General features: G+C 51.8%; 1 protein-coding gene across 2 annotated transcripts in view; it reads right to left on the bottom strand.

Moving 5' to 3' along the window:
• Positions 1 to 6,602: 6,602 nt before the first annotated feature.
• Positions 6,603 to 25,285, bottom strand: part of ERC1 (ELKS/RAB6-interacting/CAST family member 1) — a 245,201-nt gene continuing 226,518 nt past the window's right edge. For both annotated transcript variants that reach the window (XM_068970755.1, XM_068970756.1), the window contains 2 exons: positions 24,965 to 25,153; positions 6,603 to 6,805 (listed from right to left, as the gene is read on the bottom strand). In XM_068970755.1, the coding sequence (XP_068826856.1) occupies positions 6,668 to 6,805; positions 24,965 to 25,153 (327 nt within the window). In that variant the 3' untranslated portion in view covers positions 6,603 to 6,667. The remainder of the gene's footprint in view (positions 6,806 to 24,964; positions 25,154 to 25,285) is intronic.

Raw genomic sequence — 25,285 nt, 5'->3', positions numbered from 1 at the left:
GTGACCCCTACCGGAGAAACCCCCTCTCCAGGCCTTGTGTCCCCATACCTGTGGCAGTGGGCATCCTTATCCCTGTTTTAAAATGAGGAAACTGAAGATGAGAGAAGCCAGGTGAATTCTTGAGGCCACAGCCTGACACACAGCACAGACCAGAAGGCGATCCTGTCGTCTGACTTCTGGACCCTCGCCTTCCCGTGCACGGCCAAGGTTCCCATGGGCCAAGCCCTGCTCTGCCCTGGTTCCCCGCTCGTCCAGCAGGGTGGGCATCCACTGGCCTGGCCTCTCCTGGACAGCCACCCATCAGGCCCCCTGGGGACGTCCCACAGTGGCCCCACTGACACAGGCTGAGTAGCTACTCATGTTCTCTTTTCTCCTGAAGTGTCAGGAGGCTCCCGAAGCCGTGGCTCATCCCGACTGCACTGCGGCGACAATCCAAGGAAAGCCAGATGGAGCCCCCAGCTCCCATCTCCCTGAGCCGTTCGGGGGTGGAGGCCACCTGTTTCCCACGCACAGCTCTGGAGTGGCAGGGGGGACGGACACCACGGCTTCCGACCAAAGTCTGAAAGGAGTCCTGAGGAATAAAGTCACAAGAAAAGGAAACTGGAGCCCGAGCCGACCCGGCAGGAGCTGCTGTCTTCAGCGACATGCACGGGCCGGTCTCCATGTCCATGTCCTGCTGGGGGCTGCCTCCGGGTGCCTCTGCTGGGTGGTCTCAGAGCAGCTGCAGACCTGAAGAATGCAGTTCTCCGCTCTCAAGCAGGAGAAACACAATCACCCATTATCCTCATCGTGGCCTGTGACCTAGAGAACGTAGCGGGGCTGAGGTCAAGGGCGGCGGAGGCTCTGGGTTGCGAGTCCAGGGCCCTCTCCCACACTCCTCCAACACCTGGGAAAGCATGTGGATCTCAAACCAGCTTCCTTGGAATGCTCCCTCAGTGTCTAACCAGCTCCTAATTGTCTTCGAGCCAGCCCAAGAGGCTCGAAATCATAGTCGTCCCCCAATCCAGAGAGGAAACCAAGTTCACGGACAGAATTCTCCACTGCAAGTTCTCCTCTCACGCGTTCTCCTTACACCTCGTGGCCTCTGCGTCCCTGTCTGCAGCTGAGCGGGTGACCACGGGGCGAATCAGCAAGCAGAAAGGCAGGATGAATGGGAGACGCTGGGGACAGCGACCAGTGTCACCCAACAGCTTGCTGTGGGGGACACACTGGCGCGTGGTGACGATTTCATTTATGCAGCAAAACACACATCCTGCAGTGAGACTGTGCCCACTCCAGGCCTTCCCTGCTGGAGGGAGCAAGGCCAGGCAGAGCCGGGTGTGGGCAGGGCTGCGGGAGGGAAGTATTCGGCCCATGTGCCAACATCAGTGGGCTGCAGAACCTGTAAGGAGAGGGAGGGAACGCAGCGAGCGGGCTGAATCCCTGTGTGGGAGACAAAGTGAAGCAGAAAAAAAAAACTCTCAGCAAAGTCCCCAGAACCTCTCAACATCAGGCCCAGAGCCGCCAATCTTCCCAGCAGATGGTCTTGGCAGACCCCCATGCTCCCTTGTTCCCGACCCCCGTTCTGTCTGATTCTGTGGCTCATGTGGTCCAGGGTATACATGTCAGCATATATCCCGGGGTTGGGGTGGGGTGGCTCCAGCCCAATCTGAACCAGACCTGTGGACACCGCTCTGGGACAGAGTGAAGTGGGGACCCTGGCTCGGGCCTCAGTGTGCAAACCGTGAAGCACAGGAAGGGGGGAGGTCAGCCCCCAGTCCAGGTGGATGCCCAGAGGGGCTCCCCCTTTTCAGAGAGTCACTGTCAGCCTGCCAGGGCTGGGGTGCTGTCCACTCCTCTGCCCTCCTGTGACCCAAGGATCCCTGCTTCCTAGGGATCTCCGGTGTGGCTGACCGCATGGGGACCGCCAGCCTCTCCTGCCTTTCTAGCATCTGAGGCCACATCCTACCTGGATGAGCTGACTGCATGAGGCTCAAAGAAAAACAGCACGCGATTTTTAAATAACTTTATAATTTCCTGATGGATTTAGTTTGTGAATAAAAAAGAAAAAAAAAATGAACAAAGTGTTTACAATAGTTATCAAGGCAAAGTCGACTCTAACAGTTTCTCTGTAACGTCATGATCGTGTCAGCGACACCGCCGGGCCGGCGTGCAGTGGACGGCGGTGGTGGGCCCGCTCAGACACCACCCCCTCGGCCGCTACTGTTGCCGAAAGGACTCAAGCTGCAGGGTCAGCGCCCGGGGCCCTGGCTTCTCAGCCGGGGCGGCTCTCCCTCCTGAAGCTAGGGAAAGGGGAACCGTAGGAGACCCCAGTCTATGCCTTGCATACCTGCTGGGCTCGAGTGCCCCGGGCTGCCCCTGGGGGTCCAGGGCATGTGCAATACTGCTGTGGCGGTGGGGGGAGGCAGCCCCACCAGGGCCGGGCTCTCTGGCTCAGCGGGGTCATCTCCTTTCCTGGCCAGGTCGTTGCTGGGGCCCAGCCTGGGGCGGGGGTCTCATAAGCTTTCAGGGAAAGGCTGCAGGGACCGATGCCAGAGGGGCTGGGCTCTGAGCCGGCCCCCCACCCGGACTGCAGGCTCAGGCTGGTCGGGGATTGGCCCATCCTGGATGGGCCCCAGAGAGTATAGCACCAAGTGGGCAGGAGGAGGCTCTGTGGCTGGTGCGGAGCTCAGGGGCCAGCGCCAGGCCCCGGTGACCACATGGGACCCGGCACGCTGGGTGGGGGCCAGTGTAGGGGTGAGGGAGCTACAGGGTCAAGGATCTGGGAGCCTCTGGCAGAGGCCCTGAGGGTGGATAGGCAAGCCAGGCCCCAGGGGCCTCTCCCGAGCTCAGCGGCCAGCAGCCTGCCTGTACCTGGACCTGGCGTCTCCCCAGCGGCCGACCCGGCTGCCACCTTGGCCACCTTATGGGAAGAGGGGCGGTGTCTGGCTGCCCCAGAGCTTGAATTCCTTTGTTAACATGATATTGGTTTGATTTTTTAGAAACACAGCTCTTTAATTTTTCAGTTCTACAACTACTCTGTAATATCTTAATAATCTCAACAATGGACACAATGGAACTGCCCCGATTCTCTGAACCACACGGACAATATTGACAAGCAGAGAAACGAAAGAGGAGGTGGGGAGGGACAGGAACCCACTCCCCATAATCAATCCCTAATCCACCGCTCCCCTGGGGTCAGGAGGAGAAACACCTATGATGGGGGTCACAGCACTCTCCACACACGCTGGGAAAAACCAGGAGACACTTGGGTTACAGTTTTGACACTAAAAAGTTTGGAAAGTTTTTGCTTAAAAAGCACAGGACAGCCATTTTGTTCAGAAGGATTTTCCCTGTTTTCTTACTGTGTTCCCTTAGTGTCCGGGGAGGAAACACCAGATTCCTCTCAAGACCTTTCTTAGATGGTTGCACCCCTGCTGAGGGGTCAGGGCTGGCAGTGGTGGGGGGGTCTGGGTCTGCATGGCCGGCTGCCCCTCCCTCTTCTCCCCCTGGCCCCCTACAGCCCAGCGCTCTGCCGCTGATGGGAGATGAGGCTGGGGTGGGGTTGGGGGCCCACACAGGGTCCATGGGGACTCAGGAAGAGCCACTTGAGCCCAAGTCCACGCTTGCTCTTTCCCCGCCCTGGGGCCTTTGCTGACATGGTGGAGTCCACAGTGGGGAGGGAAGGGCACGCAGGTTGGGTCAGCAGCAAATCCTGTCAGCAGTCACCGACACCTGGAGATGACTTCCTCTCCTCCTCTCGCTGCTGGAAAGCCCAACAGACCTTTCTGGACACAAAGGGTGAGCCCAGCTGCTGCCGTCCAAGCTGGAAGCGCCTTGGGTTCTGTCCGCTTCACTTGTGTTCTAAGACGAGTTAGGAAGAGGGAGCTCTCAGGCCGCCTTCAGATGGTCAGGTACATGGTCAAGGTCAGAGGTGAGATGGAATTGCGGAGCCCCGTTCCCTTCTTTACACGTGACAGCCCAACTGACGTCTTTTCCATTTCAAACAGCGTCCACACCTTGGCACCCAGATGCTTCATCACGAGCCCGGCAAGGGCCTGCGGCGGAAGGGCAGGACCCAGGAACCATGTGAGGCTTCTGCTCTGCACCCCAACTTGGTGCCACCCATTCTCCTTCTCACTGCCTGCCGTGACAACTGTTACCTGGGGACAGAGCCCGAGGTGCTCAGGGCAATGAGATGTGCCAATGGGATGGAGGGTTTGGTGAGCATGTTAGGCAGCCTGCAGCACGTCTCCAAGGTCACAGACCTTCGGGACAGCTCGTGACCTCATACAACCATGAAGTCAGAAGAGGTCAGGGGATACAAGGCTTGTGTGCTGGAACTGCGCCTTCAGCAAACGTTGGCTCAGAGACCTACACTCAGTAAGATGCTAAATGCTGGAGATTACATTCAATTTGCCCTTGTGGTATAGGCAGGTCCTTGCTCACTATTAAACTTCAGCCAGAGTTGACCCTCATCCAGGACCAAACAGCCCCCAGAACCACTGAGGTGTGACCACCCAGGCAGAGGAGGCAGAGGAGAGTCCTGCCTGGTTCAGGGACAGACAGATGGTGTCCACCCCAAGTAATCCTCCAGGTATCCACAGGCAGGCAGCAGGGACCATATCTGACGGGGAAGGTGGACCCAGCAGGGCCCGGGAGACCACCAGAAGCGCTGGTCAGGCTGCTGCCCTGCATGGGGCCTCTTCCTCCTGCAGGCCGGGGAGGAGGTCCTTCTACCTCGGTTCTCCCATTGTGGTGGATAATGTGAGATTCCAGGACTCCGGCCCTAAAACACTGGGGCTTTCTAAGTGATTTATGGGCAGTGCAATAAATAAATGGGGTTGAGGTAATTGACCACGAACGGCCACCACTTACTGTCTGAGCCCTGCAGCACCCCCGCTTTGGCCAGCCCAGCTATCAGGAAGCATCTCAGTAAGAAATTTATGAACAGAGTCCATTTAAACCTTTGATAAGGAGCACTCGACAGCTTCTCACGGGGGGAAGCTGGTTTATGGCGGGGAGTGGGGGCTGCTGGAGATGTGACCATATAAGTTAATGGGACCGTCACGGGCTACTGGTGGGAAGATACGGGACTGACGGCTGTGACGACCTGACGGCAGCCTCGGATTCTCTGGGTGAGTAACTGGGGAAGGGGAAGGAGAAAACCTTTAGCCCAGCAACTCTTTATCAGAGGATGTGAGCGTCTGCTGGGTGTCTGGCTGGAGAGGTGATCAAAGGGCAAGATTCGGGTTAAGTGGTCTGTTTCTCGGTGCCTGATATTTATGACTGCCACCATCTATGCTTGGGGAAGACGTCAGTACTCTCAACCGGATTTGCAACTTTGGGGTCGATTTTCTGATTTGCAACATGGAGCCAGCCAAGTTCATTGAGAAGCACATGGATGTGCAGAGAAGACACCATCCACCATCGTAGCCCTTTACACAGCACGCTCCTTCAGGGGAACAAACCCCCAAATTCTGAGTCATCAGATGGGATCCTATCCTACAGGCTAGTAACTGATACAGTCTCTTGCCCCCCAAAACCCATAAATTCCGTTATAATGAGAAACGCTGACTTCTGGAAGATTTTTCTGGAAAAGCTGCCCTCTATTAAGACTTAAGATCGGACCAGGTGCATCTCACAGAATCCTCGACCCTGCCCCATCCAGAGGCTGTCTTCATGGCTGGTGCCTGGCAGCCACGCAGGCACTTCATAAACACGGCCTGAGCATGAGAGGGGAAGGACTGCATGTGCGATGAGCGACATCCGTGTGCAGCAGAGGCTGCGGGTCAGGATGAAGGCTGCAGTGGCCAGGGGACAGCGGGGGGAGGCGGGGCGTGCCCAAACCTGGAGTGCAGGGCAGGGGTGGGCTGGGGGGAGGCAGAAGCACTCTTCAAGGGTGAGACGGAGACGTTCCGGGGAAGCCAGCCTGACCCAGAGGACCGGTCACATTCTACAGAAGCAGAGCTGCGGGCGAGGCCACACCGCCCTCTTCTCTTTCAGTCACGGACGCGATCCAATGAATGCGTCAAGCAAGAGCGACTCACCCAGAGGCTGAGGACAAGCACAGGACCAGGAGGCAGGGAGGCCGGCTCCGCCTGCCCAGATGCCTCTCGTGGACAGTCACCAGCATGGACAGGAGAGAAGAGTTGGTCGGCTCCAGGTCCCTGGTTCCTCTCCCCCTCCTCTCTTTCGGTTAATACTCTTTTTGGGATTTTTTTTTTTTAACCCTTTTAGGGGAAAGCACCTGGTCTGGTACCAGAACACGTAGCGCTTGGGTCCGCAGTGAAGCATCCCCCAGAAAGCCAAGCTCCGCAGCATCCAGACTGTGTCCTCATGCCACGGACGGGCGAGGGGGGCTCTCCCCGTGTCCCCATCAGGGCACAGCCGCCAGCGTCCACAGTGTCGCTGCTGATGGCCGGAGGGCAGCTCTCCACGGAGACTCGGCTGCTTGCCCGGCTGGGATGGCAGGACAGTTAGTGTGGGGACGACACCCAAAGAAGGAAGCAGGTTAGAAGACAGATGAGAAACGGTGCTGGCGCCTCACTGGAGGGATTAAGCGAGACGGGACAGGGTCTGTAGTGTGTCTGGTGCCAGGAGCCTAGGGCCCGGTTCCTCCCATGCCTCCTCTCCTGGCTCCTGGGTTCAATGCTTGGGCTGCTGGGCCGGCTGTTCCCACGAGGGGTCAGGATGACTCTTCCAGGGCGTTGACCACCTGCTCCAGGATGTCGGGGCAGTGATCCGCGATTTGCTGCAGGACGGCGTTGGCAAACTCCTGCAACTCGGCGTTGTCCTGCTCACCTTTCTCCTGCTCGCTCTGAAGCTGAAAGGAGAGACGGATTCAGGTGAAATAAATCAAGCCTGTTCACACTGAGTTCAGAATTACCCTTCGTTAACAAAGGAAGGATGCTGGCAAACACATGGATGAGCCTGGAGGGCATCGCACTCAGTGAAATGAGCCAGACCCAGAAAGACAAACAGTGCGTGGTATCTACCTACACATGTAACCCGGAGGAGAAACGTCAAGTCAGACTTGAGCAGCAGAGAGAGGGACAGTGGCTGCCAGGGCCTGGAGGTGTGAGAAACACAAGTGGGGGGTAAAAAGGCACAAACTTTCATTTCCGAGATGAATGAGGTCTGAGGTGTAATGTACAACCTGGTGACCGCTGTCAACAATACCGTGTTACACACTGAAATCTGCTAGGAGAGCAGGGCTTAGGGGTTCTCACACAGAAAAAGAGGAAATCGTGACACAGCATGTGTTAACCGAAAAGCTGGAGACTGTCCACGATGTCTGTGTACATCACACTATCAGGTGTACCCCTTAAACATATTACCATTTTGTCAATTTTAGCTCAGTGAAGCTAAAAAAAGAAAAAAAAAAGATGAATAAGAGTCAGTTTCCATGTGAAGTCTTTCTGTATCAGAATTAACAGTTAGGAAAGTATAGGAGTATCGAATGTCTCCTCTTGAAGATGAAGGTAAGAGGCTGGTCCAAGGCCCCCAGAGGGTGACCTGCAAAGCTGGGATCCCACGCCGGTGCTCTGACTCCAGGAATGTCCTCCCACTGGGCCACACCGTCACATTCAGGCCCAGGAGGGGACGGGGCTCATGCATGATCAGACAGGATCATGCGCACTGGTCCCTGCCTGAGGGAGGGCCCCGGCCCCTGCCACGCGCTTCTGCTCAGTGCATGGGACTCCCTACCTCAGGCCCGCTGACTGAGCCAAAGAGAAGCCGAGCTTGTTTAGAAGGGTATCTCCTGTTGTTTAAACACTCTCTGACACTCCTCCACACACTGCACCAGCGTGTATGAGGGCCTACTCTGTGCTCGGTGCTGAAATGCAATGGACTTGACCCTTGAGCCGAGCAAGTACACAGATGACTACGACCCAGCCAGGAAAGGGCGGTGACCGAGGCCTGAACACGCGGCGAGGCAGACAGGAGGATGCCCGCGTCACCCTGGGGGGAATCCCAGATGTTCCTGAAGGCTAAACCGAAGTGCATCCGGGATAGCAGCAGTGGTCGAGCGGACAGAACAGGTGCAGACGTGCAGAGCCATCGAGGGGTGTGGGTCTAGGGACGGTGAGACACACCCCTCCCCCAGCAGCTGAGCATCAGGCAGGGGCTGGAGTGCAGAATGGCAGAGGTGAGGCTGGAGGGACAGCCTGGGGCCAGGCAGTGTACGCAGAGCTAAGGGTTCAGGTTTCATCTGGTGAGAACCACAGGGCGACAGCAGCAACCGGAAGCCCAAAAACTTGAAGACAGCACAGTGATGAGATCGTGTCGTTTTCTCAGAAGACAGTATGAAGTTGAAGCAGGCCACATGGATGGAGGAAGAGCACGTCCAGGGAGGTCACTGTCACGAGCCCAGGGGAGAATGAAGGAGGAATACAGGTTTGGATGGGAGGGCATGGGAACAAAGAGGGGAAGGTGGGTGGGAGAATTTCCTAAGGCTGGACTGGTGGGAGGTGGGGTTACATGAGAGAGGGCAGAGAACAAGGTAGATGAGCCTGAAAATACAGGAGGCAGAGCAGGTTTTAGGGAAGGAAGGAAACTGAGTTTAAAGTGTAGTTAAACACACAGACTCAGGAGTGAGGCTGGCTGGGACTCAAGCTCAGCTCAGCCAATGACTGGTCTGCATAACCTGGCCATTTGGAGCCTCAGTTTCCTCGTCTGTAAAAAGGAACAGTGATATTACAGGGTGGTTTTAATGCCTTAATATTTGTATAAAGTACAGCACAATGTCTGACACACAGAAAGTGCTTGGGAAATGTTAGATGCTGTTATCAAAACTGTTACTGCTGTTTTTTATTAAGCAGATAAGATAACCCAGAAAGAGCCTGTGGATTAAAATGCAAAAAGAAGCAAAGTTTCAGTTACACTGTTGACAGAATCTCGATGCTCTGAGCCAAGAATGAGCATGCTGCTTTTTCAAATATATCAAAGAGCCAGGGACAGATTCAGAGCTGGTGATCTTCTGTTCAATGCTGAAAAAAGACCAGAATGTCTGGTCCCGAGTGTCTGGCAAGGGCCAGGTTCAGACTGCGCGAAGTCGGGTGCGTCCCGAGCTCTGGCTGTGTCACGTGACTGCGAGTCTCCGAAACGGGGAAAGTAAGGGGGTCAGGTGCCTTGTGAACACAGTGGCCCGGGCCAGAGCCCCGGGCCGCGATGCTGAGGTCTCTCCCACCACGCAGGGTGAGAGAGGAGGTTATGAGGTTGTGGGGCTGCTTCAGCTTCTTATCTTGGGCTGGGGGATAGATCAATGCTCTTTATCTTATTCTTTGTGGGCTGTGACGACTGACTGTGCGTGTCCCCTCAGATCCTCATGTTGAAATTCTCATCTCATTGTGATGATGGTCTGAGGCGGGGGCGTTCCGGAGATGCTTGGACGTGAGGGTAGTGCCCTCATGAATGAGGTGAGCTCAGAGACCGGCCTCCCTCCCTCTCGTGAGGACCTGAGAAGTGAGCCATCTGCAGCTCGGAGCACAGCCCTCGGTAGAACCAGCCTGTGTGCCAGGATCCTGGGCCCGCAGCCTCCAGAACCTTGAGGAACAAACCTCTGTTGCTGAAAAGCCACCCAGCTTACAGCATTTTGTTATAGCAGCCTGACTAACACAGCGAGTAGTGCTTTTAAAGAAAGCTACGAAGGGGAAAAAAAGGGGGAGGATTTGGCTAGTCGAACATTTAAAATATTTGTATGGACTCAGAAAAGATGTAAGTAAAAATACAAGTTTTTGCTTGGGAAATGTTTAGAATAAATAAAACAAAACAAACAAAGGATTGCTATCAATATATTAATGAAAATGGTAACAATAATTCTAATGTAATAGAAAAAACGGGCCGAGGATATGAACCAAAAACTCACAAAAGGAATGTAAATGGTTAATAAGCACATTAAATGATAGTTAGCGGCCGTGAATAATTAAAGAATAGCAAATTAAGCAAGATAGGGTTTTGTTTTTTCCCCTCTCCCATCACATTGGCAACAAAAGCTACAAAGACTGTTAACAATCAGTGTTGGTAAAGACCTGAGGAAGTGGGCCCTCATATATACCACTGATGAGAATATAGACTGGGGTGCACTCTGGTCTCTTCGACCAAATTTAATTGCATGTGTACTTTATGTAAATAATTCCACTTTCTAGAGTAAGTATATTCTAGAGAAAATATCAGTAAGAAATTCAAGAATGTATGCACAGGTATGTTTACCAAGGCAATTTGTAAGAATGAAACTTTTTTTTTTACTGACCTCAGTGTCGACCAAGAGGTGAGAGAGGTCTGTATGTTTGAGCTTATGTACAGAAAAATGTATGGACAAAGACAGACAGAAGTATGAAGAGTGGTTAGTCTGACTGGGTGGAATGATTTGTATTTTACTCTGCATACTTCTGTACTGTTTAATACCCACAAGTACTGTCGACCTTACTAAAAGAAATACGAATAAAAATATGTAATATAAATATTCAAAGCTGCATGTATTTTTCAAATGTGTAACTGTTACATATTCTAAGACTAAGAGAAGAAACCAACAGAAATGTATAAAACATTCATTCAAAAAGTACTGATTGGTTCGCCATGAAAAGGAATGGAATTCTGACCAGGCTACCACATGAACCCTGAACACGCTATGCAGTGTGAAAGAAGCCAGTCACAGAAGGCCGCATTCTAGACGGTCCCATTTTTATGAAATGTCCAGACAAGGCAAACTCAGTGAGGGGGTGGCCAGTGCTGCCCAGGGCGAGGGCGGGATGGGGTGGTGGGAGGGCCTGCGGACCGACGAGCACATTGAAAGCTGGCTGTGGTGGAGGCCACACAACTCTGAGAATCATGCCTTTTAAATGAGTGGATTGCACGATATGTGAATTCTGTCTCAACGAAACTGTAAGGACACACTGAGTCCTGCCTGCAAAATCCTGAAGAGCAAATGCCCGCCGAGAGGGAGGAAAGTGCTGCAGCTTCAGCCAGGGTGGAAAGGAGGAGAAGAGGGGAGAGTCCCTTGAGGAGGTGCAGGCAGATGTTTGAAGACAGAGAAGGCTCGTACCAGACAGAAAGCCAGCAAGAGCGGAGCAGGCGCAGAGCAGGAGGAGATGCGCTCGGCTGCTCCCGGGGTTTGGGGCCACGGAAACTACCAGGTCTCAGCAGAAGTAACGCAGGTCTCCCTAGGCTGGCCGGGCATGGGCACTGCCCCCACGGCCCCCCAACCCTCTCCATGCTCTCTGTGATGCCCACCGAGGGCTCTGGCCTCCGCTGCGGGAACCTCATTCTCAAAACAGTGGGGACAGACTGGAGTGAGCTGAAAGCGCGATGCAGGTACGACTGAGATGCAGGGTGAGAGGAAACGTGATCGTGACCCGCTGTCATCAGGGCTGGAAGCGGAAGGGGGAAGGGTAACAGACCTGGAGGAGGACCAGAGAGTCAGGCGTGATGGAAGAGATCAGGGGGAAAACCAGGGCTGCCACAAAGGCTATGCTTTCCCAGCATCTAATGAGTGGTCTGCCTGGGGAAAGGTGCTTAGACACAGAGGGGTGAGGAGGGAGGAGGCAGTGCTCCTTCTCTGGCAGGTCTCTCTCCGTCTCTGGGGATTGAGGCTGGCTTACACTAGAAGCAGCACCACGCGTGGGCACAGCGGGGCAGAGAGAGATTCCACTGGCACTCGATCCATTACATGCTAGTTATTTCCTGTCTCGGAAAAAAAACTCAAAGACCAACCTTTCCTGTGAAACGGGAACTGCTTCTCAAACGAGGATTCTGTTTTGACTCTGAAATGCAAAGCTTTAGTCATCTGAGGGCCGAGGAGTGCTGAGTGTCGGGAAAAGTGTCATTAAAACTTTAGACCACTTAGGGAAGAAAGGCAACGTGAAGAAACTAAACGAAGACTTGAGACAGCTGTGCTCTTGCAGCACGGGTGTGAGAACAAATCTTGAGGGGGATTAGTACCTCGTTATTTAACAGTATTTCATTAGCATGCACAGCACATGCAAAAAAAAAAAAAAAAAGGCAGTTTCTGTGTGGTTTCAGCATGTAGAAGACCCCGTGGACAAAACAGGGAAGGTGTGTTCCGGCTTCCAAAACTGAACTTACCAGCTTGTCTCTCCATCCTTCGCCCCCTCCCCAAAGAAAAGGCCCTTAGACTTAGCACAGAGAAGGATTTCCCAAAACGTACAGACATGCAATATTGGGGATTTAAAGAAAAAGCTTATTCCATCTTAGATGCAATGCTCCTCTGTCCCTCTTCCCTTCCTTGTTAAAGTGACAACTCCCAAGTTAGTAGATATAAACTCAGCTGAGTAAGCCAGTAAGACCCACCATATCCTACTCTCTTCTTTCTAATACTGGCAGGCCAGTTCTACCCCTGCAAGTACTACAGTGAAGAAACACTACCGTCTTGTTTTTCTTAAAAACACCATAGTCATATGCAGCGGGTAGGTTCACAGAATCTCCCCCTCTAGATACAGAGATGCAATTTTTTGGGTATGTGCTGAGAGCTTTGCATCTAAAGACAAACAACCACCACCCTAAGAACATTTCCAAATACATTTAAAAAACAAATGTGTTCCCATGAATCCCATAAGCTCCTGTAACAGCAGCATCAAATCCCATACCTTAGCATCTCTGCTTTCTCCATAAATAAACACCTAACATGAAATCCTCCCCAAGCGCCTTGGGCCTCTTCCTACTTAACCTTAAGAGAACTAACATACTGTGGAGGAAGGGAATCTTGGAATAAGAGGTGTACAGCCATCTGGCTCCAGTAGAGAAGACAGAAAATAGGGTGGGCTAAAAGAAATGGGAGGGATTTCTCTGGTCCAGTGGCTAAGACTCTCCGCTCCCAATGCAGGGGGCCCGGGTTCCATCCCTGGTCAGGGAACCAGATTCCACACGCCGCATCTAAGACCTGGCACAGCCAAATAAATAGCTTTTAAAAATTAAAAAAAAAAAAGAAACAGGGACTTGGAAATGTGGCTGAGGATGACTGGGAGGGTGGCATCCTGTGTGTGGGTGCTATTGCTGTCCATGGTGAAGGACAGACCGCTTGGGGGGCTGGCGGCCGTGAACCTGCTGTGCAGTCGCTCAGTCCTGTCTGGCTCTGTGCCCACACGGACTGCAGCATGCCAGGCTTCCCGTCCTTCATCTTCTGGAGTTGGTGCAAACTCATGTCCACTGTCTCATCCTCTGTCGTCCCCTTCTCCTCCTGCCTTCAGTCTTTCCGAGCATCAAGGTCTTTTCCAATGAATCAGCTCTTCGAATCAGGTAGCCAAACTATTAGAGCTTCAGCATCAGTTCTTCAATGAATATTCAGGGTTGATTTCCTTTAGGATTGACTGGTTAGATTCCCTGGAGGAGGAAATGGCAACCCACTCCAGCACTCTTGCCTAGAAAATTCCATGGATGGAGGAGCCTGGTGGGCTATAGTCCATGGGGTCGCAAAGAGTCGGACACAACTGAGCAACTTCACTTGTTGTTGGTTTGATCTCCGTGCTGTCCAAGGGACTCTCAAGAGTCTTCTCCAGCAACAGTTCAAAAGCATCAATTCTTTGGTGCTCAGCCTTCTTTATGGTCCAGCTCTCACATCCGTATATGGCTACTGGAAAAACTATAGCTTTGACTAGATGGACCTTTGTTGGCAAGATGACGGGAGCCTGAGGAACTCACTACTGAGGTAACACAGACATGTCACACCCGATCTCAAACAACCCCACGACGCTCCTGTTCCTCCTCCGGGTCCCACGGCCCTGGCCCATCAACTAACTCCGTTCCCAACCTCTGCCCTCCCTGGCCTCTGACCACGGCCTCCGGGGGCTCTTTCACCCCAAGCTTCTGAACCTGCCTCTCACACGTGCACGTGTGCTAAGTCGTTTTCCCTTCATTCACCATCAGACGTCTAAAATAACTCTACACGTCCTACCGCTGTTTCCCATTTTCCCCCTTAACATCTAAGAATTTAGCTTTTTGCCATTTCACCAAAATTGCTCTCTCAAAAGGAGAAGGCAATGGCACCCCATTCCAGTACTCTTGCCTGGGAAATCCCATGGATAGAGGAGCCTGGTAGGCTGTAGTCCATGGGGTCGCTAAGAGTTGGACATGACTGAGCGACGACTTCCCTTTCACTTTTCACTTTCATGCATTGGAGAAGGAAATGGCAACCCACTCCAGTGTTTTTGCCTGGAGAATCCCAGGGACAGGGGAGCCTGGTGGGCTTCTGTCTATGGGGTTGCACAGAGTTGGACACGACTGAAGTGACTTAGCAGCAGTAGCAGTAGCAGCAGCTCTCTCAGAAAGTTGACCACATACCTTAAATCGAGATACGACACAATCCCAGATGGGAAGGCTCAACACTGTATCAGTGTTAATTCTGCCCAAACTACCTGCCGATACAGTGCACTCCAATCACAGCTGTGGCAGGTGTGTGTGTGTGACTGACACGCTGATTCAGGGCACGAGAGGAAATGTAAAGAGCTCAGAGCAGCAGAATGACCACGGAGAAACAGTGCTACAAAATAGTTCTTCACGTGATTAAATATTCCTCTAGAACCCAAAGTTGAAAAGTGCTGCATTGTAATCCTTTTTATGGATGTATTATAATTTAGTTCACTAATTCAATTATTAGAAATGTAGCCTGTTTTCACTACTATTAATATTAGTGTGTTGAAATTTTCTAAACATAAATCTATGCGTATCTATGGCTGTCTTCTTAGAATCCTGCATCAAAGGGTATCCTTTTTAAAGCTTTGGACATGTCACCAAACTGTTCAGAACAGCTGCACTAACTTTCAATCAACAGGTAAGAGTGACCATTTCCCATCCTCCTGGTCCCCTGGGGTCACACCCACCTCCCCCGCAACCTCGCCAATGCGACAGGGCTGTTTTCATTTGCAGTTCTATGTAGTGAAGCCAAAAACAGAGGCGAAGTATTTAAAAATACGTTTATAAGGCCATTTCCTCTTTTGAGGAATTCCTGTGAACGTCCTTTTCAGGCCACGTTTCTTTTGGTTTAGCTTCTTCCTCTCTGATCTCCTGGTCACAAACCTGACCCTGGCTCTTGGATCTTAGCATCTTCTGCTTAATGCAATAACTTCACAACCATCTCTGGAGAAGGAAATGGTAACCCACTGCAGCATTCTTGACTAGAGAATCCCATGAACACAGGAGCCTGGTGGGCTATGGTCCATAGGGTTGCAAAGAGTTGGAGGCAACTGAAGCGACTGAGTACACAGCACCATCTCAACCCCTTCTAAGATGGGTTGGGTTACGTTTGCTCCTCCTCCTCCAAGATCTTAAATGATTTCCTCCCTATAAACAGAGTCCAGTCCCTCTGGCACAGCGGCCACCATCTGTCCCGTCCCACTTTCCCAGTTTCATCTCCAGTATATCCTGGTCATCCTCTGTGCTTTCGTTCTGATGCGGTTTCCTCACCCTGGGAGATGGACCATCTTATCTCCGACACCTCCGCTTCCCATCTAACTTATCCTTTGTCATGGAGACGCCCCCTGTCAGAAGTGAACACTGTTGTTGAAGCATTCATTTTGTCTCGTGTCTCAGGAGTTGGCTACATGTTTAATTCCCCAAAGCTTCGGCAAGTTCCTCAATGAATTCTTTTTTACATACCAAGGCTGCCGAGCAAAGCAGCCTGCACAGAGCAGACAATTGAAAAACAACTGGAGGAGGAACTGAGGGAACAGATGCTAACTCCGGGGGAGGGGGAACACCCGCAACTTTTCCAAGAGCTCTTAAAGATAAACTTGAAGCATCGCCAAGTCAACACCATCTGATGGCAAAGACCCTGTAACAGAACACGTCAACCGATCACTGAGACACCCACGCTGTTAAAGTTCTCAAAAGATGGACCGTGGGACCAATATAGGATACCAAGCTGGCCTCTGGCACAAATGTTCTGGCTTTGTCTGCTGAATGTTATGATAATGTATTCTGTTCTTAGTAGCTATTCCAGCCCTCGCTGAATTCAGAGTAGTAATATGATTTCTAGCGGGACTCGGGCCAAGAATCACAAATGCAATAGCAACTCAATCTGGATTCTCAAAGCAACATGCACGGGAGGAAGGGAGAAGGGAAGGGCAGGGAGAAGATGCCCCACAACCCACAAAAACACGTCACGACAGGCTGGCTGTGAGGGAGACCGTGTGGGCTCCCACGCTGCCTTCCATGTCAGAGAGCAGAGCTGATGGGGGGGAGACGGATCAGGACCCTGTGGGCAGGATGGAGAGGCAGGGGGGCAGCGGAGGACGGGCTGGCGGCCCTGGAAGCGGCCCAGAACCTCCGCCGCCCAGCACGGGTCAGGGAGTCAGGGTGGAGACGGCCTCTCTCCACAGCCCAGTCAAGGCCAAGGGAGAGCTGACAGAGACCCACGAAACAGGATGGTCTTAAATGAGAGCAAAAGCCTTCCTTCAAGGCAAATGGCCTTGTGTTCGCAGACACAGGATGGGGAGAGAGAAGAGGGCGGAGGGGTGGGTATAAAGGCGGGAGGGATGGTGACTAGACGAATACCGCTGTGCCTGGCAGTGACTCAGATTCATTCGTGTTTGTAGCTGGGTTGGTGGTGGGCGGGAAAATCACACAGAGATGCTTGGTTTGGTTTTAGCAGACAGGAATCTGAACTTGAGGTTTCTAACAGCGAGGTCCCATGATGCAGAGGCCGTGAGGTTTGAGTTGTCAATGGACATGACGACTGGAGCCTTGTAGAGGTGACGGTCCTCTATCGGAGTGGTCCTCTATCCCAGTCAGATCTAGGCTATAGCCCCCAGCCCCAGTTCGCAGGATGCTTAAACTATATTGACCCAGGAGACATGAAACAATCCAAGTTTGGATCTTTGACCAACTAGAATAAACTGCTATGTATTCTGCAATAATTATTTGCTGTTGTTGTTCTTTAGTCACTAAGTCGTGCCCGACTCTTTGTGACCCCATGAACTGCAGCCTGCCAGCTCCTCTGTCTGTGGGATTTTCCAGGCAAGAATACTGGAGTGGGTTGCCACTTTCTCCTCCAGTGGATCTTCCCGGCCCAGGGATTGAACCCGAGTCTCCTGCACTGGCAGGCAGGTTCTTTACCATCTGGGCCACCAGGGAAGCCTGATTATCTGCTGAATAAAACATGAAACCTACGTGGTCAGAGGGACCTGACAGCATGGTGCACACTTCATGTCCAGGCAGTAAAGACTCCATTTACTTTTCCACAGGAATTTGGTCACCTCTGTGCTTTGTGGCATCCCTCTGGCATTTGGTAACAGGGAAAATGGAAATTGACCTTGAAGAATGTGCCTACAACCACTCCCCTGGATTACAGTAAACCGTGAAGCCCTCTCTTCCTTCTATCTCAAGCCCGGGCTTGCAGCTTGAACTTTCCGGGTTTCTTCCCAAGGTCTCCCTGACCCCAGCTGCCAGCCACCCTGCCCTGGACTCTGCAAGCTGACTGGCCATGCTGGTGGCCGGGACACTGCGGCTGGGCCTTCTCCTCGTCCTTCCCTGCCTTGCAATGAACCCTCTGCCCGGCAATGCTGGGTCTGTCTTCCTAAGAAGGAGAGGCTGCTGCTGCTTAGGTCAGAAGTGAACAGGGTGTCACGGCTCCTCCAGGATGAATCTGGAAAGAGTCCGCTCACTCCACCACCGGGATCCATCACCGTCGGTTCCCTAGTGACAACACGCGACTGCACAGTGACCTTCTTGAGGTGTGCCTGGGGACATAAAGGACCGTCCTCCTCTCCTTCCCTCATGTTGGGTGACAAGGTGGGAGCAAAGCCCCGCCCTGAAGCCCCTCGAAGCATGAATATCACAAATGCCACCCCAGGACTGTCAAGAGTGCATTAAGTTAAGCCCTGCACACGGGAGGTGCTCCCTATGGCGGCCTCTGGATGAACACGTGCCATGTGCCCTGGGGGAGGAGCTAGGCTTTCCGACGGTTAAAAACTGCGCAGAGATAAAAGCAAAGCGAGGGCGTCTTTGCTGCCCAGCACTGAAAGCCCTGCGGCAACTTCCCGCCCCGAAGAGAGTAAAGCACATCAGGTCTGCGGTGACCCTGTATCTGTACAAAGCGTGCAGTTCAGTTTTCTACACGAACCCCCGCCCCGACAAAGCATCCAACGGTGGACCCACCAGACCTAAAAGCAGGCCGATTCCGAATCTGAGACTCATACGCCTGGAAGGGAGCGAACAGGACTTGCAGTTCAGTTCTCTAACCTTCAGGGAAGGTGTGCGAGGCCAGAGGAGGCCGAGGGGCCAGTGTCGTGTAGACTGGTGGAGCCAGAGGCCCAGGAAACCCAGGGTTCGTCCCCCATGCCCCAGCAGCCAGCAACCAGGGGGTAAAACTCTACTGTCTTCACACACAAGTGCTTCGGAGAGAAATAGAAGGCCTGGCCCCACCTCAGAGGCCAGTTTCACAGGACATCTGGTCTTGCCCGCTAACCACCAGATCTCAGGGTCCCCATGTCACTCAGGGCCGCTTATCGTCTTCTGAAGGCTACAGTCAGTCGTGGTTTTGTGAGTCCAACAACCTGGAGGCCACTGACCCACGGGAACTGGGCTCAATGGATGTATGGGACCGAACACAGCTGCTGACACCTGTTTCCCCAAAGTAAGCTCCCTGGGGATAGCTGGGGCCGGACCCAGGCACGGACAGTGATGGGACAGTCCGGGTTTAGATAGTTATCTGCCATAAACCACTACCAACTCCTGCTTTCTGACAATTCTCTGCTGGACTTCCAGATGTCACTAACGTACTGATATTTCATCTCCAGCCTACTTAAATCTGGACACTTCTAAAGTATTTCCTGCCTGAAGTATTCGCCTCTGGCTAAGATAATCTGGGTTTTTCTACGTGATATTTGACCTCCCAGGTTAGACTCCTTCCTGAGAGATCCTATCCTGACACAGGTGTTACACCGTCTCTGAACGAGCTGGGGAAGAGAGTGAACAGAGAAAGAGATGGAAGACAAGCTGACAAAAGGCGGAAGTGGGAACAGACACCCCCTCCAGATACAATAGGACATTAACAGCGGTCTGACTGGCTCCCAAGATGCTGAATTTTAAGAGTCAGGAGAAGGTGGAATCCTCTCATGTAAAAATGTCCCAGAACACCAAAGGACTCTGATGTATCGTCCCGTTCAAACAACAAGCCAGCTGTGACTACAGTTGTTAACACCGTCTTATATAACTGAAATTTGCTAAGAACATAGAACTTTAAAAAAGGTAGGTAATGAGAGGTGATAAATTAACTTGATGAGGGGAATACTTTCACAAAGTCAGCAATCACCACCCTGCCCACTTAAAACATCTTACAATTTGTCAACTGTCTCCCTGTGAATCTGAAAGAACAAGCCAGGTACCTGCCATCGGTGGGGGGGGGGGGGGCGGGCGTTCAGATGCAGTGTGTCCTTAGGCAGAGATGGACCTTGGCCTGTGCCAGGCCTCCCTGTCCCCACTTGCTGGGACAGAGCTGGGGGCTTGAGAATGTGTGGAGGCTTTTTTGTTTTTTAAATCTTAGGACATAGATTTTGTTAAACACATTTTCTATACTATGTAAATATTACTGCCTGTTTCTCCATGCTTCTTGTATACCTTCCAAGACAATACTATCCAACACTGATATTTATGGTTCTGGAGCACCACAGAATTTGAGTATCATACAGCTCTAGAAATTAACTTTATATTTTGTTATGCAATCTTTTGGAGAAGGCAATGGCAACCCACTCCAGTACTCTTGCCTGGAAAATCCCATGGACGGAGGAGCCTGGTGGGCTGCAGTCCATGGCGTCACTGAGTTGGACACGACTGAGCAACTTCAGTTTCACTTTTCACTTTCATGCACTGGAGAAGGAAATGGCAACCCACTCCAGTGTTCTTGCATGGAGAATCCCAGGGACGGGGGAGCCTGGTGTGCTGCTGTCTCTGGGGTCGCACAGAGTCGGACACGACTGAAGCAATTTAGCAGCAGCAGCAGCATGCAATCTTTTAGTGCTGTAATGGACTCGGTTCCAAAATGGATAAAAAATATATATGCCATGACCCACTCTTTAAAAATGTTTCCTCATTCTGAAAGGAGTTTATGCAGCACGCCAAACACTACAGTGTGGAATTTTAAGGATTCCCGCCCGGCAGACTCTCAGTGGGTAACACCTCACACTACCTCCTACAAACCTGTTAACTAACGTGAGCACAGACATTTACGCTGAGAGCTGGCCTTGTCCACACGGAGGAGAACGTCTCTCTCTGCCACAGGGGCCAAATGGCAGCATCTGGGTTCTGGGAACCGTGGACACGGCTGGCCAGTCCAGCGGGTTTGGTTTGGCTCTCAGAATTGAGCGTGTCTGTCAGAGGGGGAGGATCAGAAACAGATAACAAACCACCCAGACAACTACTGAGACCTTTAACGCTGAGGCCATCGGGACTGCAGGAGCAACGCTCTGCTGTGGCTGAGGTTTAAGTGCTAAACCAGCATACAGCTCACCCATGCCCACGGGTCACTGCGGCCGAGCAGGACAGAGGGCAGTGGCCTCGGCGGCAGTGGCGTGTGGTCAGCGCACACTCTCCATCCAGCACATGGCCCCCCGACTCTAGGGCCTTGTGACAGGGAGGGAGGAGGCAAGGCTCCCTCCCTTGCTTGATTTTTGCCTTCTTAGTGCCCACTCAACACCTTCCCTGAGTGGTCTCCTGGCTCCCTGGTGAGACGACAGAATGACCTTTTACAAGCTCCCAGGGCAGCAATTCAGAGGGGCCATGAACGGGGCTCCAGTACTGACCAAAGTTCCGGGGTCACGTGGGGTGCTGAGGGACCTCGGGGACCCACGACCGTTGTAGAGAGGACCATGCACGGTGGTGGGGGGCAGGCACAACGTGATAATATAGCAGCTGTACTGACGCGGAGAAGACTGCAGGGGGCTGGACAGTCATTCATTTGGGTTTGTTAAAGGGAAGTGTGTGTGATGTGATTTGAAAGCTCTTGGGATCGTTGGGTTTGAAAAGAAAATGTTCCCACAGCCACTAGAACTCAAAATGGGAGACCCCAGACCTCCAGTCCAGTCTGGCTCAGTGGATGCTCAAGGCTTAGCACACGGGGAGCCTGGGCCCCCCGGAAGCATGGGTGAAGCCACACTTTATGCCCTAATGTCTGTGAAGCAGCTTTAAGGAAAGGCCCAGCTACTAGGTTCTGTTCAGGGCACTCTGCACCAACGTTACCAGCAGGCCCTGCAGCCTCCAAGGAAGGATGTCAAAATCAGTGGCCGTGAGCAAGGCTCTCTAGCACCCCCTGTTCGAAAAGGCAGGTCCTGGGATTCATGTGGAGGGCCATTTCCAGAGTTGCTCTGGAAGCTGGTTGTTCGAAGGCCTGAAACAATCACCTAAGGGGCAGTTAGAGCCCCAGGAACCCCCTGGGCTACTGTTCACTCGGTCGTGTCTGGCTCTTTGTGACCCCATGGACTGCAGCACACCAGGCTTCCCTGTCCATCACCAATTCCTGGAGTTTGCCCAAACTCATGTCCACTGAGCCAGTGATGCCATCCAACCATCTCATCCTCTATCGCCCCCTTCTCCTCCTGCCCTCAGTCTTTCTCAACATCAACGCTCAGCACAGTGAGCAAGAGTTCTAGCTGCTCCATGCAGTCATGAACACTTGGAGAATTTTAGCCCCTTCTGGGGGACTGCGGTACTATCTCCCTGTGACTTTTGTTTATATGTGGGCACTGTGTTCATGTGCTTGGTTTGTGTATTTTCTGTTGCAAAGTGTTGGTTCACGTCTTCTGCCCATTTAAAAATTATGCTGTTTTGTCTTTTTGTTTCTGATTTTAAAAATATCTTCTCGATTCAAGTCCTTAGTTTGGTATATCTACTGTATTTCCTCCCAGTATTCTGATGAACAGAAATTTCAAGTTTTGATGAAGTATGACTTTTCATTTTCTCCTCTCATGTTTAGTGTTTTATATCTCTATGCCTGCTGATCTGGGGGTAATCTTAGCACTTTGCTAATAACTAGAACTTACTTAAATGCATTTCTTTAGTAAGGCTTAAAAACAACCACCCACTGCTAATCCTTGGTTTGTGTGCTTAGTCGCTCAGTCGTGTGACTCTGTGACCCCATGGACTGTAGCCCACCAGGCTCCTCTGTCCAAGGGATTCTCCACGCAACCTACTAGAGTGGGTTGCCATTTCCTTCTCCAGGGGATCTTCTGTACCCAGGGATAGAACCCAGGGCTCCTGCATTCACAGGTGGATTCTTTACCACTGAGCCACCTGGGAAGCCTTGGTTTACAAAGGCTCAATTTTAGAACCCAAACACTGACTTCACATAGAGTTCCAGGGCTACTAAGGTTTTAAAAACAAAAAGTGCCCTTTAAAAAATATTCACTCACTCAGCACGTAGGTCACACGTGTCTACTGGCAGGACGAGGTGATCTGTATCAATCGGGCACAGTGCTGACAGGTATGCCAGGGCTGGGGAGGACCACAGAGTGTCTGGGGCTCAACCGTAGTTTCTAAATCTCTCCGAAGGGAAATTCTATTAACACACTTCTCTGCAATTTGTCCCATGGTCACAATTCTACATTCAGATTCTTCCCTATGTCTAACTGAAATATTCATTTTCTAATTGAATACACTCTCATCTTGGAGAAGGAAATGGCAACCTACTCCAGCATTCTTGCCTGGAGAGTCCCATGGACAGAGGAGTCTGGAGGGCTACAGTCCATGAGGTTACAAAGAGCTGGACATGACTGAAGTGACTGAGCATGTACGCTTCTGTCCTCAGTAGAATATGAAAAGAGAAACACAGGCTTCCTCACCATTGAGACAAAAGCCTTCATCCAGTAACTGAGCTCCATGCTTTGTCTTTCTTTTAAATTTTTCTGTGTAATCCACCCTTTAAAAGTGCTTATTTTTCAATTCTCCAATCTTCTTCAAGTCTTTTACCTAATTTTTTTCTTTTGGCGGAGTTTGGGCTGGGAGGTCACATTCAAACACAGCCCTAAACTGAGGGGTTGGTTTACATCCCCTTTACACTAGAATAACCGACAACCAGGGTTGGAAAAAAGCCGAGAACTAATCTGACTGCCATCGCCTCCCAGTGCTGGTCCCTCCCACAACCTTCTCCTCCGGGGAAGCAGTCATCCCACATGCGCTGTCCAGTCTTCCTGTGGACAGCCCAAACGTTCCTCCTGCCAGCGTCTGCCTTCTCATGATGTCTGCTCACGGGTGTGGGGTGAACAGGCTGTCTACAGTGAGCTCATTTCCTCACCTGTAATCGACTGTATGGGGCAGCTCAGTGGGAAAGAATCCGCCTGCCAAAGCAGGGGACCCGGGTTTGATCCCTGGGTCAGGAAGATCTCCTGGAGAAGGAAATGACAACCCACTCCAGTATTCTTGCTTGGGAAATCCCATAGATTGAGCAGCCTGGTGGGCTATAGTCCATGGGGTTGAAGACAATTGAACACAACTTAGCAACTAAAAAACAACAGCAAACTTTGATATATCACTGTTGCTGCTTTGAGATGTCCTATCTCTGCAAGACTTTGAAGTAAAGTTTCTAAAATTAACTAGCCATGTGCTCTGTTTTCAGTGGGCTTCCAGTGGTATTTTAACTACATAGTTACTAATATCAAAAGAACCTATCAGAAATTCAATCTAAATTTTACCTGTAAAATTTTTCCTCTTTCAAGAACAAAGTAAAATTTCCATGGTAACACCCTACATTTGAGAAGTAGGCCTTGCCTTTTCCATCACACCAAGCAGGTGGGTGACTGACAGGCCCTTAAATGTGCTTGGTTTTAGGTAACGTCCACACCTGGGAGTCAGTCCCACCGTGACCCTACAGCATACTTATTGACCACCTCTGCTGTCATTGCTGCCTGCAGCCTTGAATCACAGAAGTGTCCTATCTGACACAGCCTCCCCTCTCGCATTACCAGTGAACATACAGGATGCATTCAGCTGGACAGAGCATGGCTTCAACCCTCTGGAGCAGACGCATAGCCGACTGACACCATGACCACCGTCCACGAGGGGCTGGGACACCACGACCCCCACTCTGCAGCCAGGAGTGAAAGCAGCTGAAGATAAACACTCGAACGCTACTCCAGTTCTTTTTCTATTTTTATTTCTCAGGGTTGACTCAACTTCTCTTCCCTTCACTTTGCACGGCTGCTCTCCACCTCTGTCCTCATCCTGTTCTCCTTGCTTCTTTTACTCCTGGGTTTTGTCTCTGGACCAGCCTTCTCATTTTGCTACTGAACTCAAAAATCATAACATGGAAGAAAAGAGAACTGATGGATTTTACGGACAACACTAAACAGAAAATGTAGTCGGGGGGTGGCGGTGGGGAGGGGATCACCTAAATTCATTCATCTCATGGCTGCTCTTATTTGAAAAACTCAGTAGGTCATGACCCACAGCTCCTGAGAGACAGCTGACCTGTCAGGGGTCCTGCAGGTCAGACTTCCCATCCGTGGCCACCATCACAGGCCCCTTAACTGTCTCCCTTCTTTTTTTGAGAGAGAAGAAAGAAAGAGAGGGAACTTTATTCTTTCTTTTTTGGAGCATAATTGCTTCATCACGCTGTGCTAGCCCCTGCTGCACAATGAAGTGAGCCGGCCACGTGTACACACGCGCGCGCCCTCTCGAGCTCCCCTCCCCTGCGACCCCGCCCCTCTAGGTCACCGCAGAGCGCCGAGCTGGGCTCCCTGGGTCATGCGTCAGCCGCCCGCAAGCTCTCCATTTCACACGTGGTTGTGTATGTCAGTGCTACTCTCCCAAGCCGTCTCTGCCTTCTCAACCAGCCCTTTCTGATTCTTTAGCAAGTTACCCTGAAGGAAGAACAAAATGGGACTCACTTCAAATGGGGGCTCCTAATTTCTACTGAAGGACCAACCCCTGTTAAGAATCTTGATTCTGAACCCGGAATTCCCCAAAGCAGCTTCTACTGCATCAACTTACAGAGCAGCTGGCTTAGGCGAGGCTGTCGTCCGAGCCCAGGTGGGGGTCTTACCTGTTCCTGGGTCATCTTCTGCAGCTCATTCTCCCACGCTGCCTGGTCATCGTCCAGCTTATAGGCGGCTGGTGGAGTGAGTCCTCGGAGGATCAGGGGGTCTCGGTCATGGCAGAGGGCGGTCAGGTGTCTGATGTACAACTTGAGCTTGCTTCTGTTTTGGTCAAGTTCTAGGAGGGACTGGATGATCTGAAGCGAAAAAAATGAGGAACGTCAAGGTCAGTCTGAAACGAGAAAGTCCAGTCTCTTTGTGCCTCCCAAGGCAAAGAGACAGGGTGAGACTAGAGCTCTTATAACCACTAACCGCCCTCTTTGTCCGCA

This window comes from Capricornis sumatraensis, chromosome 4 (assembly GCF_032405125.1).
Source record: "Capricornis sumatraensis isolate serow.1 chromosome 4, serow.2, whole genome shotgun sequence".
NCBI lineage: Eukaryota > Metazoa > Chordata > Mammalia > Artiodactyla > Bovidae > Capricornis > Capricornis sumatraensis.
Note: the sequence above shows the minus strand (reverse complement) of the source record. Positions and strands in the feature narration are given on the sequence as shown.